Raw genomic sequence first — 14,057 nt, 5'->3', positions numbered from 1 at the left:
TATGTCATACATAGAAAGTCATGTTTGCTTTGAATGGGCTTCTATTAACTATAACACCAAATGTTAATTAGTAGCCAACCTCAATATATCCTGGAATTACATCTCATGGCTACATTTGGCAGCAATGTGAGCACTTCCATTACAGTTCAGAGAGCTCCTGGAACTTTCTCAGCTGTATGCATAACAATAAATCCAGGTACATCTACAAAGGAGCATGAAAAAAGTGGCTTATAAACTTAAGTTAGTAGATGCAGCTTCATTTTATACCAAGTACCAAAAATTCTTATTTAACTCCTGTTTGAGATGAATACTTGGCAAATTTATGAACACATGCTACTTGTCAACAAAATTGAACCATTCTTTCCAAATTAAGTAAAAATTACTGCAAGAAGTAGTTGCACAAGCACTACCAATCTGAGACACTAAATAACTCGCTTCCACAGCAATGCAAAGTATTCTAAAAGAACTACTACTTCTGGTTTATTTGGGAGGCTTGAAAGAATTTAACCAGGGTCAGATTTTATAAGTAATATTCCCAGGGAAACAAACAAACAAAAAGTTATATGAAGTGTGTTTTACTTCATTTTTAACTATTGGTATATGCTGTTACGCTGTGGCATGCATTTCTCATCGAGTATACTGAATTTCCCTTACACAGCCCTGCAGAACTTCAGGTAGAATGTCTACTGCTCTGTAGATGACACACTAAAGGAGCATGTTTCCACCAAGTTAACAGGAAGTCTCTTACTAGTAGTACTCAGAGCTTTTGCCAAGCAATTACACACATTCCTGGCTCTCAACAGCCACTGCTGTGAGCTGGACAAAACCTGAGGTTTTTGTTTGTTTGTTCCCCATCGCCACCTTTATGGAACCACAAAGTATCAGGAAGATGGTAGTTATCTTGGTCATAAGTCATCTAATGAAAGCCCCTGTATTATCCATAAATACCAGAAATGAGACAAAACAGGCAGGACAGAATCCCCACACAATGTACTAAAACTGCATTTTGCATTAGTAGGTAGTGATTAACAATTAGTAGATGCAAGATTCATTCCAAGTGTTATTTCATTGTTAAGTTCCAAAACTGCAGAATTCCACTTCAGCCTCACACATCACTCCCAATGCTGTTGACATCTTTAAGTGTTGAATGGCAACATCTCACCTCTGCTGAGATGACAAGATATCCAAAGTCAGTGGTAATTCTGTAAGACTCAACCTTTACACACAAAAGCTGTGATATAACATTATGCTTTCAAAGCCAGATATTGGGAAGAGCTAACATTAAAATTTCTATGTCATGCTTTAACCAAATGCTGTGTACATTATGACACTGCTAGCTGACATCTAAAAATCAAGTCATGGAATACAGTCTTTTGGTTCCAATAACGAACCTCATATGGAAGAGAGTCCCTTTCTACTGGCTAATCTGCTTAATCTGATCCAGTTACAGGAGGGGTCCTGCTGAACACAGAGATAGCCAACATACTGTAATCTGGTTGTGTGTAATTTACACATTTTTCAGTTTCTACCATTTCCAAACTCTTTCATAGTCTGATTTCTCATGCAAAACTGTTTGGTTTAGCAATTTGAATGTGAACTGATAGACTCCCAGAAAACAGACCAGAAGCCCCATCTTCTGTAACTGTATTAATTCCATCTGCAGAAAGCATATGAAACTAAAGCCATCAAAAGCATGGAACAGCTCTACAACACAGGCAAAATAAGTAATGACTGTAGACCATATGCAACATAAGCATAGTAGGAAAAGAGTGATATACTGTGGCTGCATAGCAGAAAACTGAACTGTACTTCTAACTTTGTAGAGGATACTGTCTAATGATCATAGGCAGATATGCTAAGCATATATGTACATATACATGCAGACTGAGAAGATGAACAGGTTTCCATACACCATATGAAATGCAATATTCTAGTCCAAGCTCACAAAACCCTATTTTGCCTGCCTGTAGAAATGTACTGCAGACCACAAAACACAGAAGAATAGTATGAGCTGTTACTTCAATATCGCTATGCAATGCACAGAAGGAAAAATGCATTACATTACATGCAGTTTTATTTACAAAAGGGTATGTAACTCAAGAATTTAAAGTAAATAAATAAATCTTAAATTACAGCAAGCTGTAAAAGAGAGTAGCAACTTAAAGCATGCATCTTTTACAGTTAACATAGAACTGGGGGAGAACACTTGACTTTTCAGGTCAGCTGAAGTTTTACAAAACATCACTGTCATATACAGCACTATGTTGGTTCTTTAAATCATTACAAACAGGAATCCAGAAATAGCACATATCTGACAGAAACCAGGCATAGGAGACTATCAAGGTGGTACTTCCAAAATATCACTGGACATCTAGGCAAACTTTTATACATCTAAACAACTTCATTTAACCCATAACCCATCAATTCACTAGCTATTTTTAGAGGCTGAGTAGTTAAACAGGGATAATGACTATTGTAAGACATCTTCCATTTTTTTTGTTATACATCCACCACATGTATTTAATTACAGAATTTTCAAATGCTGTTTGTCTGCATTTGGATGAACTGCAATTTCTATTTAAATGTACTAGTTACCTTGTAAAAAGTGAGTCATTCACCACTTCCTGGCACAATAAGATAGAAACGAAACTGCTAAGTTGTATCTGCTGAAGTAAAGTATGTCCCAAGTTTGTATAGCATCCTGCTTAGTACAAGATTACTAAAAGCCATATCCTTTACGGAACACATTCTAGCAGTTACACAAGTAAGAAAGTACTTTTTGGTTTACTCCCCAAAGAGTTGAAGATAAAATGAAGTTATAATTACTGATTTAAGTCATATTTGAAAAATAGGAACTGAAAGCTGCTGACTGAAAGAGGCGGTGGTATTAATAACAGTCTTTCGGTTATCCAACCCGCCATCTGTTAATTATTTGTTGCGGAAAGTTATAAGCAATCACAGAAATTAAAAAATGTTTATATAAAATTATATAATAATCCTTTCAGCAGGAGGTTGGACCAGACAACCTCTAAAAGTCCCATCCAACCAATATCCTCTGATCTTATGAAAATCTGAATCAAGCTTATTCTGTAATTGATCTGCTACATGTAAATAAAATAACTTCTAATTTTCTCAAATAATTTCTATACACATATAAATATACATCATATGTGTACTACACATGTATGTATGCCTTTAAAAACACTCCCAAAAGGTGAAGACAACTCAATAGTGTGAAATACTGAATATAAAGCAACTTAGATTCTGAAAAGTTAAAATGTTTTCTCCAATTACTATTAATCACAGGTAAGCCCAAAGAAGAAAGCCACAATTAGACACAGCTGTTACAAAACTTGCAATATCAGCTATATATTTGGGAATAAAAAAACCAACAAAACACACACAAAAGAACCAGTAGAAATGAAGGACAACATGAAGGAATTATTCAGATTGATCATGAACACATAAATTCAGAATAATTACTGACTTAAATATTTATGCAGTCCTGTGGCATCAAGTAATACTAAAGAAAAGTGATATTTTTGTTCTGCTTTCAAAAAAGCAGAATGACATTAATTTCTTACAATCATAAAGGAAATACTTCCTATTCTGCTGATAATAAGAAACATAAGATACAGCAAGTGTTATTAATCATATGATGTCATCAAATCTGGAGAACCTGAATCCTGATTGCTTCTTAAAGTCAGCCTGAAACCCACAGGCAAGTAATACTTGGGTGCTCACCATTTATTAAAAATACTAAGAACTTCAAAATGACCATTATCTAAACTAAGTTTAAAGGGGAAACTGAAGAGAATAGTATGTCAAGAATGACAGCAAGACTTCCCTGCTTAAGCTGCTACAGATTTGTGTCTTTAAGATTGCTTTTAAATGTGTTAGGGTTGGTCTTCCCCCACCATTTCACTCTAAAAGAAAAATCAAAATATTTGGCAGTATACAGCATCAGTCATGCACTGATTCTTTCAGATTACAGATTACTGGTGAGTGCATAAAGTCTGACATGTTCTGTAAGGTATATTAATCCTCCTTTGCATATAAGGAGAGAACCTTAACAGTTTTAAGCTGTAATAACACAAACCAAAATGAAATTAAAACTTGTGCTAAAGGCGGCATAGAGTCAAAACAGTAAATACATAAAGCAGACCTTTTATTAGTCAAATTACCCTCAGTAGACAAAGAAGAGATGCCACTTTAGCAAGGCATATTAAGAATATGTGTTAAGTGTTTAGCTTGCAGAGTTAGTACTAAAAGAGCAACCTGGACTCTTTCATTAAAGCTACTGCAGAACTCTGTTGCTAGGAATAACAGAAATACAGAAAGTACCAATATATGCAGGTTTTTCAGGTTTGGGGGGGTGGGGGTGTGTGTGTTTGTTTTAAAGTGAAGGCACCTAAATAGGTCTGAACTAATTGTAAGCCAATCAAATTTGATCAGTAATCAATAAACAGCTGAACTTCAGTGTAGCACACTTTTCCACCCCCCAAATTAATTGTACTCATTCTTAGAGTTTGTTCTAGTATCAGGGGAAAGGAAAAAAAACCAGAAGGACTATTGGTCATCTCTCATGTTACTGTGAGCTGGAAGTCTCTCCTTTTAAGATGGAAGAATCACTACTTTGTTTAGGCATTCTAAATAAGCACAGTAAATTTGCTACAATTTCTTAAAAATATCTATGTCTTGATCTAAAATACAATTGTATGAAGCATTTGTGTGCTTAGCTAACAAGATCCAGATTATCTGGTAGGTATTACCCTCACACAATCCCAAAAGTCAGACTGAGGTAATTAGCAATCCCATACTGTTCTGAAAACATATTTTAAACCCACTTGTCTTCCACAACACAAAGCCTTCCAGTTAAGGCAGTCCATATGGTTAACCAAGAAGAGAGACTGAAATGTCATAGTAAGTGATAAACAAAAAACTACTAAGAGCTCAAAAAATTTTTTTATAAGGCCCCTATTAATCTATATTAATACCACCTACTACAGGTAAGCTTAGTACTTGCATTACTCCAAGCAAAGCAATACTTAAAGTAAGAGGAAATTACATTCCTCTCTCCAGCACAGGAAGGTTATTGTGTTCTCATAATGAGGACCAAAAAAACCCAACCCCAAAGTAAACAACACTGTCTAGCCAACAATGGCAAGGCTAAGCAAAATCAAATCCCTAGGCGAATTCAGCTTAGTAACTAGACCACCTTAAGAATGCACAATTGAAGGCAGCGTGGTAAGAGTTTGGGGGTGGGTTGGTTTCTTTTAGTACCACCTCAAGCCATGCCAGAGAGATCATCTAAGAGGCAGCAGTAACTTCAAACAATCACTTCCATGTTCACAATCTTCTAAACTGCACAATCTTTTAAACAAAAATAGTCTCTCTTTTATTGTTAACTTTTAAAATAGTACACATAATTTGAAGTCTGAGTAATACAATGGAGCAGGTCTGATGTGATCACAAATAATAATTTTAAGATACAGCTTTGGTTAACAAAGACTACCAGTTACAAATCCATAACAGCTCTACTTATAGATTTCATAACATTTCTTTGAATTCAACTCCCATTTGTGTAGCTCTTCCGAGAGATTATGAAGAAAACACTTTGTCAGGTTTACTAGGCAAGAATGAAGAAACAGGAAGATGCTTAAGTGTAGTTGTAACTTAACTCACAGGTACCAGACTCATTAACAAAATATGGCAAGGTACTTCTGGTAGGTCATTTACTTACCTCCACTTGCTGATTCTTGCTCTTCCCCTTCAGGAAACGTAGCCTGGCTTGGTAAGCTATTCCTAGAACGAGTGACTGACTCTAAGTGTGAAGCCCTTCCCAACAGAGATAGCTCATCTAGCACCTCTCCTTCTTTGGCTTCCAAATCAGATTTTGAAGTGGTTAACTGTTTTATGTTACCTGGTGCCATTAAACTATTTGGGTCATTTAAACAAGCTACAGTACCACTGTCCAAGCTTAATACTCTAGCACGATTCTTGGCACTGTTTGTGCTAGAAGTCCGACGTGTAGATCGTTTTTTGCTAATTCCTTCAGAGCCTACATGGGTTTTGTGAGCATTTTCAGGGTCTGTGCCCCCACGTTCTTTAGAAACATATTTGGTCTTTAGAGCACTGTACTTTCCCTCAGGAGACTGGCATGAATGGGAGGTGGTGCTGGAAGAGCTATCACTGCTGAACTGATGAGCTGACTGCATACTTGATGTCCTGCTCAAGTCACTTTGATCACTGGAGTCCTCATCATGACAGAACACAGCACTGTGAGGTTTAGTACCAGATACACCTCGGAAGGAAACATATTCCCTGTGCCGACTTGAATCAAAACTACTAGCCCGCTTTTTTCCTGTCCTTCTCCTGCTGGACTTGTGGGTAGAAGCTGTTCGATGTATTAAACTAGAAGATTTTGGTCGAACATCTCCTTCTTTTTGTTTTCCACTCGTTTCTTTAGAAGCTCTTGAATCTACTAACACAGCTAGTTTCTCACTCTGCTCATCTCTTTGTTCAGCAGCCTTCCCAGGTGGCCTGTCAGCTTGCGTAGTCAATTCATTGGCATGTGGGTTCTTATTGGCCTCTTCTGAAGCAGAGGCACCAAGACCTTTCTGACTGTGTGTCTCCTCAGATGCATTAGAACCCTTTACCTCTTGAACACCACTGTTAGTGCTCACTTCCACAGCAGTCCTTTCGCTACTAGTCCTTTTGTCAGTAGTAGAACTACTGTCATCCTCTGAGTCAACACCACAGTCCTTTTTCTTAGCATCCTTTTTCTCTTCTCTAGGAGACTCCTCCTCATGCTCTGACAACACACTTTCTATATGCGTTGAGCTAGTATGTTCACTTTTATAGCTACTGATAGTACTGTTAGTGTCACGATCAGTCCCACTGCAGTAGCTTTCTGTTGAACCACTGCTTCTAGTACTCAGGCTTCTCAGACTGTCCACACTTTTATCTGCTTTCAAGGATTTGCTCTTCCCACTCTTAGCCAATGGTTGAGGGCTGCTACTTTTCAGAATGTCATCTAATTGAAAAACTCCTGAAATGCAAGAGTTCTCAGCCAAGGACTCTCTGGATCCAGAAGGGGGCTTGGAAGCTTCTAACTCTCTGACAGGATCTAGTCCTCGTTTTTGCTGGTAGAGAGGGAAGTCATTTAATGAAGCATCTGGAAAAGCAACAGCAGAGCTAGAAGTCCTTGGTACACCTCGTGGTCTATGATCCTTCCTATAGGAGTGAGAATGCAGAGTTACAAGCGAAGCTACTTCTGTGTCACATGCACCGGTTTTAGACTGGTCCACAAGTTGGTTGTTCGAGAGGCACACTTTGTCACTGCTGTCTCTTGGCAAATCCTGTCCAGAGGATAATGAAGGTTGGATGGAGACAAACGAGTCATTCGACACCAGACGAAAAAGCTTCCGATCAGTTGCCAAATCTGTTTAAGTACATATTTAAAAAATATTAATGTAGAATGTTCAAGTACATTATACAATCTGCTTTACAACTGCTTGTTTATATCAGATAAAGTAAATAAACCGACAAATCCATTTGCAAGTACTATGCATCACATTACCATTTAAAAGATTTCCTAGCATCTGGGCAAACCTGACAGACTTTTATTAGCTGCTAAGATTAAGCTGGTGTTGATGGTGTTTTTTTAATAAAAAAGACAACATGATTCTGAGAAGTCCCCAACCTCCTCTATTACTCAAGTGTGTCAGACTTCGTTTTTATATATCCCAAAGTTTCTTAATCATTAAAGGGTACCCTACCTTTTGTTTTATTTCCTACATGCAGCTAGCTGTTTCACAAACTTTAAAATTATTGAAGAAGACAGAATAAACCCCATTAACGTTGAAGTCACAAAAAACCCAACAAAAGTCCCCTTTCCTACCAGATACCAAGTAAGCTCACAGTTAGCAAGGATGCAGGCACTGGCAGAGGTCTGTTGGTACCATAAGGAAACTCCCTAAAAAGTTACTGAGTTTTATGTCTCTAAAACTGGTGCTGTTAAAGCAAATCATAAGGATTTGCTGTTAGCTTTTGGTCAGAACAATTGTTTGTTATCCATCACAAGCAGTCTCCTGTAAAAGTGTCCACTTGCAGGTAGTATTGAAAGTCAGGCTACTTTCCTTTTTGGTACTGTCACTAGAAATAGAAGATCTGGAGGCCAAGTTAAGTTCCTACAATTACTAAAGTTTTGTAGAGTGTATTTGCCCATGTGTTGAACTTAGCCTTCACAAACAGTTCCATTACTCAGCTGAAAGTAGTAGAACCTGCTGCCTATTACAACAGCATGGCCACCTGTAATCTTCTATTTTAAACATTTTCTGCACTGAATCACACAGTAACAATTAAAAGGAACCCATCAGTCTGATTAGATTGGCCAAAACAAACTATAGTATTCCCAGAGTTAATTTTCTGCTAAGTCACCACGTAATTTAAAATCAGCAAACAAAAGATTTCCCTACAGTTTTATGCTCTGTTGTAATCCGAGCAGACTTTTTCCCAGCAATGAAGCTAAATGAAAAGTAAGATCTGAAACAAAATTGGACAACTGAAGAATACAAGCTAGCAGTTTCCTTACATACTAGGAAAAAAAACAATTACAAAACTCTGATAGCTTGCATATTAGAAGCAGCCTATAGCTCCAGAAACACAGAACTCTGGACAGGATTATTTACTTTACAGAAAAAGACACCCGGTTTTGGGAAAAAAAAAGTCATTTGGCTGTATTGGAAAGCAAAGCAAATTAGTCTACAACAAAGTCCATGAATCCCAGGCCACTTTCAGTATGACAGAGATCATCTAGAGACATGTAAGCTAGCTATCTTTCAGCAGTAAGGAGACAGTAAATATTTATTACCTGCTGGAAGATGCCAGAACAAGAAACACGCAGCACACAGCCAAAGAACAAAGTTAAAAGTATTCAAGCTATGCATCCCAGGAACTCAGAGTAATTAAGAACGGAAACAGAGAGCTTCAAGATATCCTTTCTTAGAGTCTATCAATAAATTGCATGAATTTATTTAGCATTTTAAGCAAAGGGTCTTTGGTAACAAAATACCATGTTTAAAATGCAGAATAAGAAATTTTACCTTGTTCTTCACTCCCTTCTTTACACAGGCTAGAACTCTGGCCAAGACTTAAACTGATATCATCAGAAGTCTTGGCAGTGTCAGTATCTCCTGTGAATTTTAAGAAAGAAGAGTACTAGTGCTCAAAGTATTAACACATACATCTACACACACTGCAGAATTCTCACCTGTCATGAATGACTGTTGCTTTTATTTCTTCATTTGAAGGTAAATACCAATAATTACAAGTAACACAATATTTGTCTCATCTTTTAGAGAAAAGTATTGTCTATTCTATTTCTTTTATTTTGTATATAAGAATTTTCATTCAACTACACAGATCTTCCATAAAGAACTGGAAAAGTATCTTACACAGAACCCAATGGAAATAAAGATTTTTTTTTTTTCTTGAAGACATATCTATTTGAATATTCATTTTTGCATGGTTGCCAATAAAAATGAGGGGTGGATTGTAACAAAATACTTGTAAAGAAAAAAGGTAAGAAAAAATCAGGAAAGTGACAAAAATTCACATCTCATTTTCTTTTGTCTTATTATCAGCTTAATAAATTTACAAGATAGCAACTTCACATATTACAAATAATTTATCCTTTCATCTCAGAGGAGTTCACAAGGGCTACCCTGGACAATACTTTTGATTATTTCTAGTTGCTTGACATCTAGCAAGTCATCGAAATACAATACTAGAAGGGTGATTGGTTGCACAGAGCTCAAAATAATAGGGAAAAGTCCACTCAAACCAACCCCCTGGGTCTGCATTTACAAGCAAAATAAAAACATGGTGTTACATGGAAAACAGAGCACGGATTCCAAAATATTCTCTCCTAGTGTTTTTACACACATAATTTGCGACTCCAAGGAAGATTTCTTCCAGTTAGTAAATGGTAATAGTAAAAGGTAGACAGTATTTGGAAACAAAATAGTAAACAACAGTGAAGTGCTACTGCAAGGTAATTTTAAGAAGTAGCCAAAAATCTTACCTTTGATGGTTGCTGCTGTTCCCAGACGAGATAACCCAGATCCAACCTAGAAACAGGGAGTTATGTAAAAAGCTGCAAACTTTCAGAAATTACCCAACTGTTGTTTCCTATTACTGCAATGTATGCATTTGCCTATACAACTAGGAGAGATTTTCAAAGGCACAAAAGCATCCAACAGCACAGTGCTGTAAAATCCTGACTCAGAATGTTTCCACTGCAAACAGAGATGACAAGGCATCTGATGGATGCATCCAACTACATCACTGCATTATTCTGTTTTATAGCTGATATACTTGGAGATTTTACTATGCTGATTTTAAGAACAGTTTCTAATCTAGGAATTTTCCTTGAAAAAAAACTTAATGTGGAAACAAAACTACTACTATGGTGGTACACTAATAACTGCTGCTGTAAAGCAGAATGTTTAATGCAATCATCCCGGTTGCTTAAAATGCTTAAAGAAAACACTATGTTAATAGAAAACTTACCTGTTCAACATAGTAAACACCAAGCTAAATCCAGAAACTGCTCCCATGGGAAAAGATACATATTTTTACCAAGGTTAGTTTTCAGGTCTGTCAGAGTTGATCCAATGACCAGGTAATCACAAGAACCTAAGTGTTGGTACATGGAAAGTGGCAGCAGCATGAACAGGGGATATGGCAGGATGATCCCTGCTGGCAGCTGGATAAGCTTAAATCAATTTAACCTGATTATTTTCTTACAGTATCTTATTCTTCCCTCTCATTCCTGCAAATGCAATTTTTCTTTTGAAGACAGTTTCCAAGCACACAGATTACAGTTATCTCAAAGCAAGTAAACTGGTTAGTAGAAGACTACAGTATTCCTTGATCTATCCTTGGATATTAGTTACAATCACATTTCAAATTTATAGTATCTGCTTTTCAGCCATGTTCAATGGCTAACCAGCAGGCATGTACCTCCTCATACGAAAGCTAGCTAGCCATTTAGGTTTGCAGTCTACATACATCCTGTAATCTGTAGCAGATTTTGCAGAGGTGCTAAAGAGAATTTAGTCTTTCCTTCAACAATATTTCCACTACCACCTCTCTCAAAACTTCGAATAGCACACAAAAATGCAGGTGTCAAATAATTAAACCACTCAGAAATAAGATAAAGAAGCACTCAAAGGCAAAATCTGAAGGCAAGATGAATAAAAATGACAGCAATTTTACTTTACTGTATACTTATTGGGATGCTGTTTTTCAAAAATCCCTAGTTCAAATGACTCTGGGGAAAAGAGAGCATAATTTTACTAATTCTCCTTTGTAAGCACTGCAAATCTACGGTAACGTGAAGATGTGTGCAGATTTTTTTCAGCCATACTACAGAAGAACAATGGCTTTGCTACATGTAATGCAAAAAAGCAGCCAGAGCGCATTTAATGCATTTTCTTTACTACACTGTCACATATACTTTTTGTTAGTCATTTTGCCATGTTTCAACTTTTTTTCCCTTCAGTAACATGCCTTGCTGAATGCTGTAGCTGAATGCAAATGCATCAGCATGGGAAAGTTATTTCACACAAAAAACTGAACAGAACTCGGATGCTTACTATTCACATATCCTTTTGATGCTGCAAATTCAATCACAAGGGACTAGTGAACACTAATTTTACCAGCATAAACACATTTTAAACACTATACTTCCTTTCACAGTAGCTTTAACTGAGTTAGTGTCAGCATTAAAACACACAGGAAAGAACACAGAGCTTCTTCACACACTTCAACATTAAAATTGTTATGAGTATGTTTGGAATAGTTTTGTCTCCAAAGACCAGTCAAAGAAACATGATCCCCAGCTTAGTTCTGTCTTCCTACATGGACCATCACTTCCTATTCCTTTGAACACTACCAAATACCTGCTTTCTTCAAAGGAAAAATCTCTTAGAGTATCTATGCTACATAAAGGAGCATTATTCAGATAAAACACCAACATTAGCATAACACTGCATTACATTATGTACTGCTTGCTCAGAGAGCTAATTAGAAGGACTTGATACTGTAATACCACACCAAGGATTTCCACATCATTCAAAAATAGCTACCGTATCTTTAATATGATGCTGCATTGCTCATTGTCAACATAAGCATACAGTCTGGCCAGTCAATCTACTTGTCCTCATGAAGAGTTGGTAAAAGAAAGATGCCACAACTGGCTAAACATCACAAGCCAAACAGAAGGAACAGCATATGCAGCGCTATGGAAGTTGAATGCATAAGTCTAACAGACACAATAAGGAAGTGGAACAACTTCACTGGTGAAAAGGCAACTAGAGCATAATGAAGTTGCATTAAAATCTAATAAAGCCAAGTTCCTCAGCACTTCCATCTGGTATGCAGCAGCCCCTATTTTTTGCTTTCTTCCCACCCCTGTTGAAGCATCAAAATAATGAAGATTTTGCAGAGGTCATCCAAAAATAAGCAGTTTTAGTGTTTCCATTTCTACCAGTTTATCTTGCTCTGTACTTTAGCAAATTAACATTTTTGACTGCAGAGTCTGAACTGTCAGGAATAGTAACTTTCAGAAAGCTATTTAGCATTGCAAGGGATAAATCAGCAGTGAATACATTCTAAGACTTAACAGAAGCCTCCTCAAATTCAGCACAACCGAAGTTTGCCAATTAAGCATCTAGATGACATATCAAACAAAAGTAATGGAGGAAAACAAAGTTAGAACATAAGGATAAAGTTACAGCTTGAGCTACCTAACAGTTCACTGATACCAAAAGGATGAGGGAAGCCCACCGCAGTGGGTCTTGGTACTTATTTGACCATGTTCCGGCCATTCTGATTTACTAAATCAGAAGAAAGCTAACTAAGCAAAAGGGAATACTTTCTGATGGGACAGTAGGTTGCCTTATAAAATCCAGCCATTCCTAAAATGGACACAAGATAAGCAAGAGCTATGCAGCTGGGAGAGTGCAATACCACCCTAATAAAGCAGTTAAGAAATACAGAAAGACAAGTTGTTTAACCTAATACAATAAAAAAATAAAATAATAAGAAAAAAAATCAGCAAAGATTATGCTACAGATTGCAAAGCCAGCAGTACTAACACAACAACTGCAGCAGCTTTAATTCTTACCTGGCTGTTGGGATCTACCCCAGCATAAGAATTGCGTGAACTACAGCCCACAGGGGGAGTTGCTTCTCGTATGAACTCTGACATCTCAATCCCTCCACCAGGGTCACTGAGAGAAACATAGAGGAAAAAAAATAAATAACATTAACCTACCAGTTAAACAGAAGTTTGTCTGTCTATGCTAAGTGTAGATTCAAAACAATTTCTCCCTTTTCAAATATCAGGGGCTCAGATACATCCCAGTATCTCAGATGAATACTGCCCACTTGACACAGGAAGCTCAGTCAGACCTGGAGCACCCTATCTACTATCACAGAAACTGCTGCCTTGTAAAGTTCACTGTCACCAGCCAACACAAACTGTAAAGGCTTAGGAGCTACAAGCCATTTCAAAATGCTGACATATAAACTCTCTGTCTGTACATACACACATGTAGCTTTCATATCATGTGTCCAACTATAGACACTCAGAAATCAATCAACAGAAAAAGTACTAAATAGAACTCTTTCAAAGAGCAAGGAAAGAACTTCAGATCTTTTCCTTAGACTGGATCTAGGAGCAAAAGTAAGGATGGGTTAACCAAGAAATACACACACTGTCAGTAAAAGTTATTAGAAAGGCAGAGACATACAGGGACATGGTATCTCTCCCAGGGATGCAAACCACTTCTTTCTACCAGAAAAAAAACTTCCCTTCAGATAATTTACAGGTCCTACCAAGAAATATTTTGAGGTACAATAGATATATTATTATGTCCTAGTGATTTCACTCTTTCAGGATTAAGTACTAGTTTGAAAGTATTTTCTAGCTCTACATCACCAAATTGTAATAAAATATAATTCAGCTTGTCAAAGGCAGATATTTA

The 14,057-nt window shown here is 37.0% G+C and overlaps 1 protein-coding gene across 10 annotated transcripts in view; it reads right to left on the bottom strand.

Annotated features, from left to right (window-relative positions):
• PCNX1 (pecanex 1) overlaps positions 1–14,057 on the bottom strand; it is a 93,155-nt gene that overhangs the window by 65,048 nt on the left and 14,050 nt on the right. For all 10 annotated transcript variants that reach the window (XM_069784268.1, XM_069784259.1, XM_069784261.1 and 7 more), the window contains 4 exons: positions 13,196–13,301; positions 10,088–10,133; positions 9,108–9,197; positions 5,744–7,444 (listed from right to left, as the gene is read on the bottom strand). In XM_069784268.1, the coding sequence (XP_069640369.1) occupies positions 5,744–7,444; positions 9,108–9,197; positions 10,088–10,133; positions 13,196–13,301 (1,943 nt within the window). The remainder of the gene's footprint in view (positions 1–5,743; positions 7,445–9,107; positions 9,198–10,087; positions 10,134–13,195; positions 13,302–14,057) is intronic.

The sequence above is a fragment of the Haliaeetus albicilla genome, chromosome 5 (genome assembly GCF_947461875.1).
Source record: "Haliaeetus albicilla chromosome 5, bHalAlb1.1, whole genome shotgun sequence".
In the NCBI taxonomy this organism is placed as follows: Eukaryota; Metazoa; Chordata; class Aves; order Accipitriformes; family Accipitridae; genus Haliaeetus; species Haliaeetus albicilla.
The sequence above is the reverse complement of the archived record's forward strand: the minus strand, read 5'-3'. Positions and strand labels throughout refer to the sequence as shown.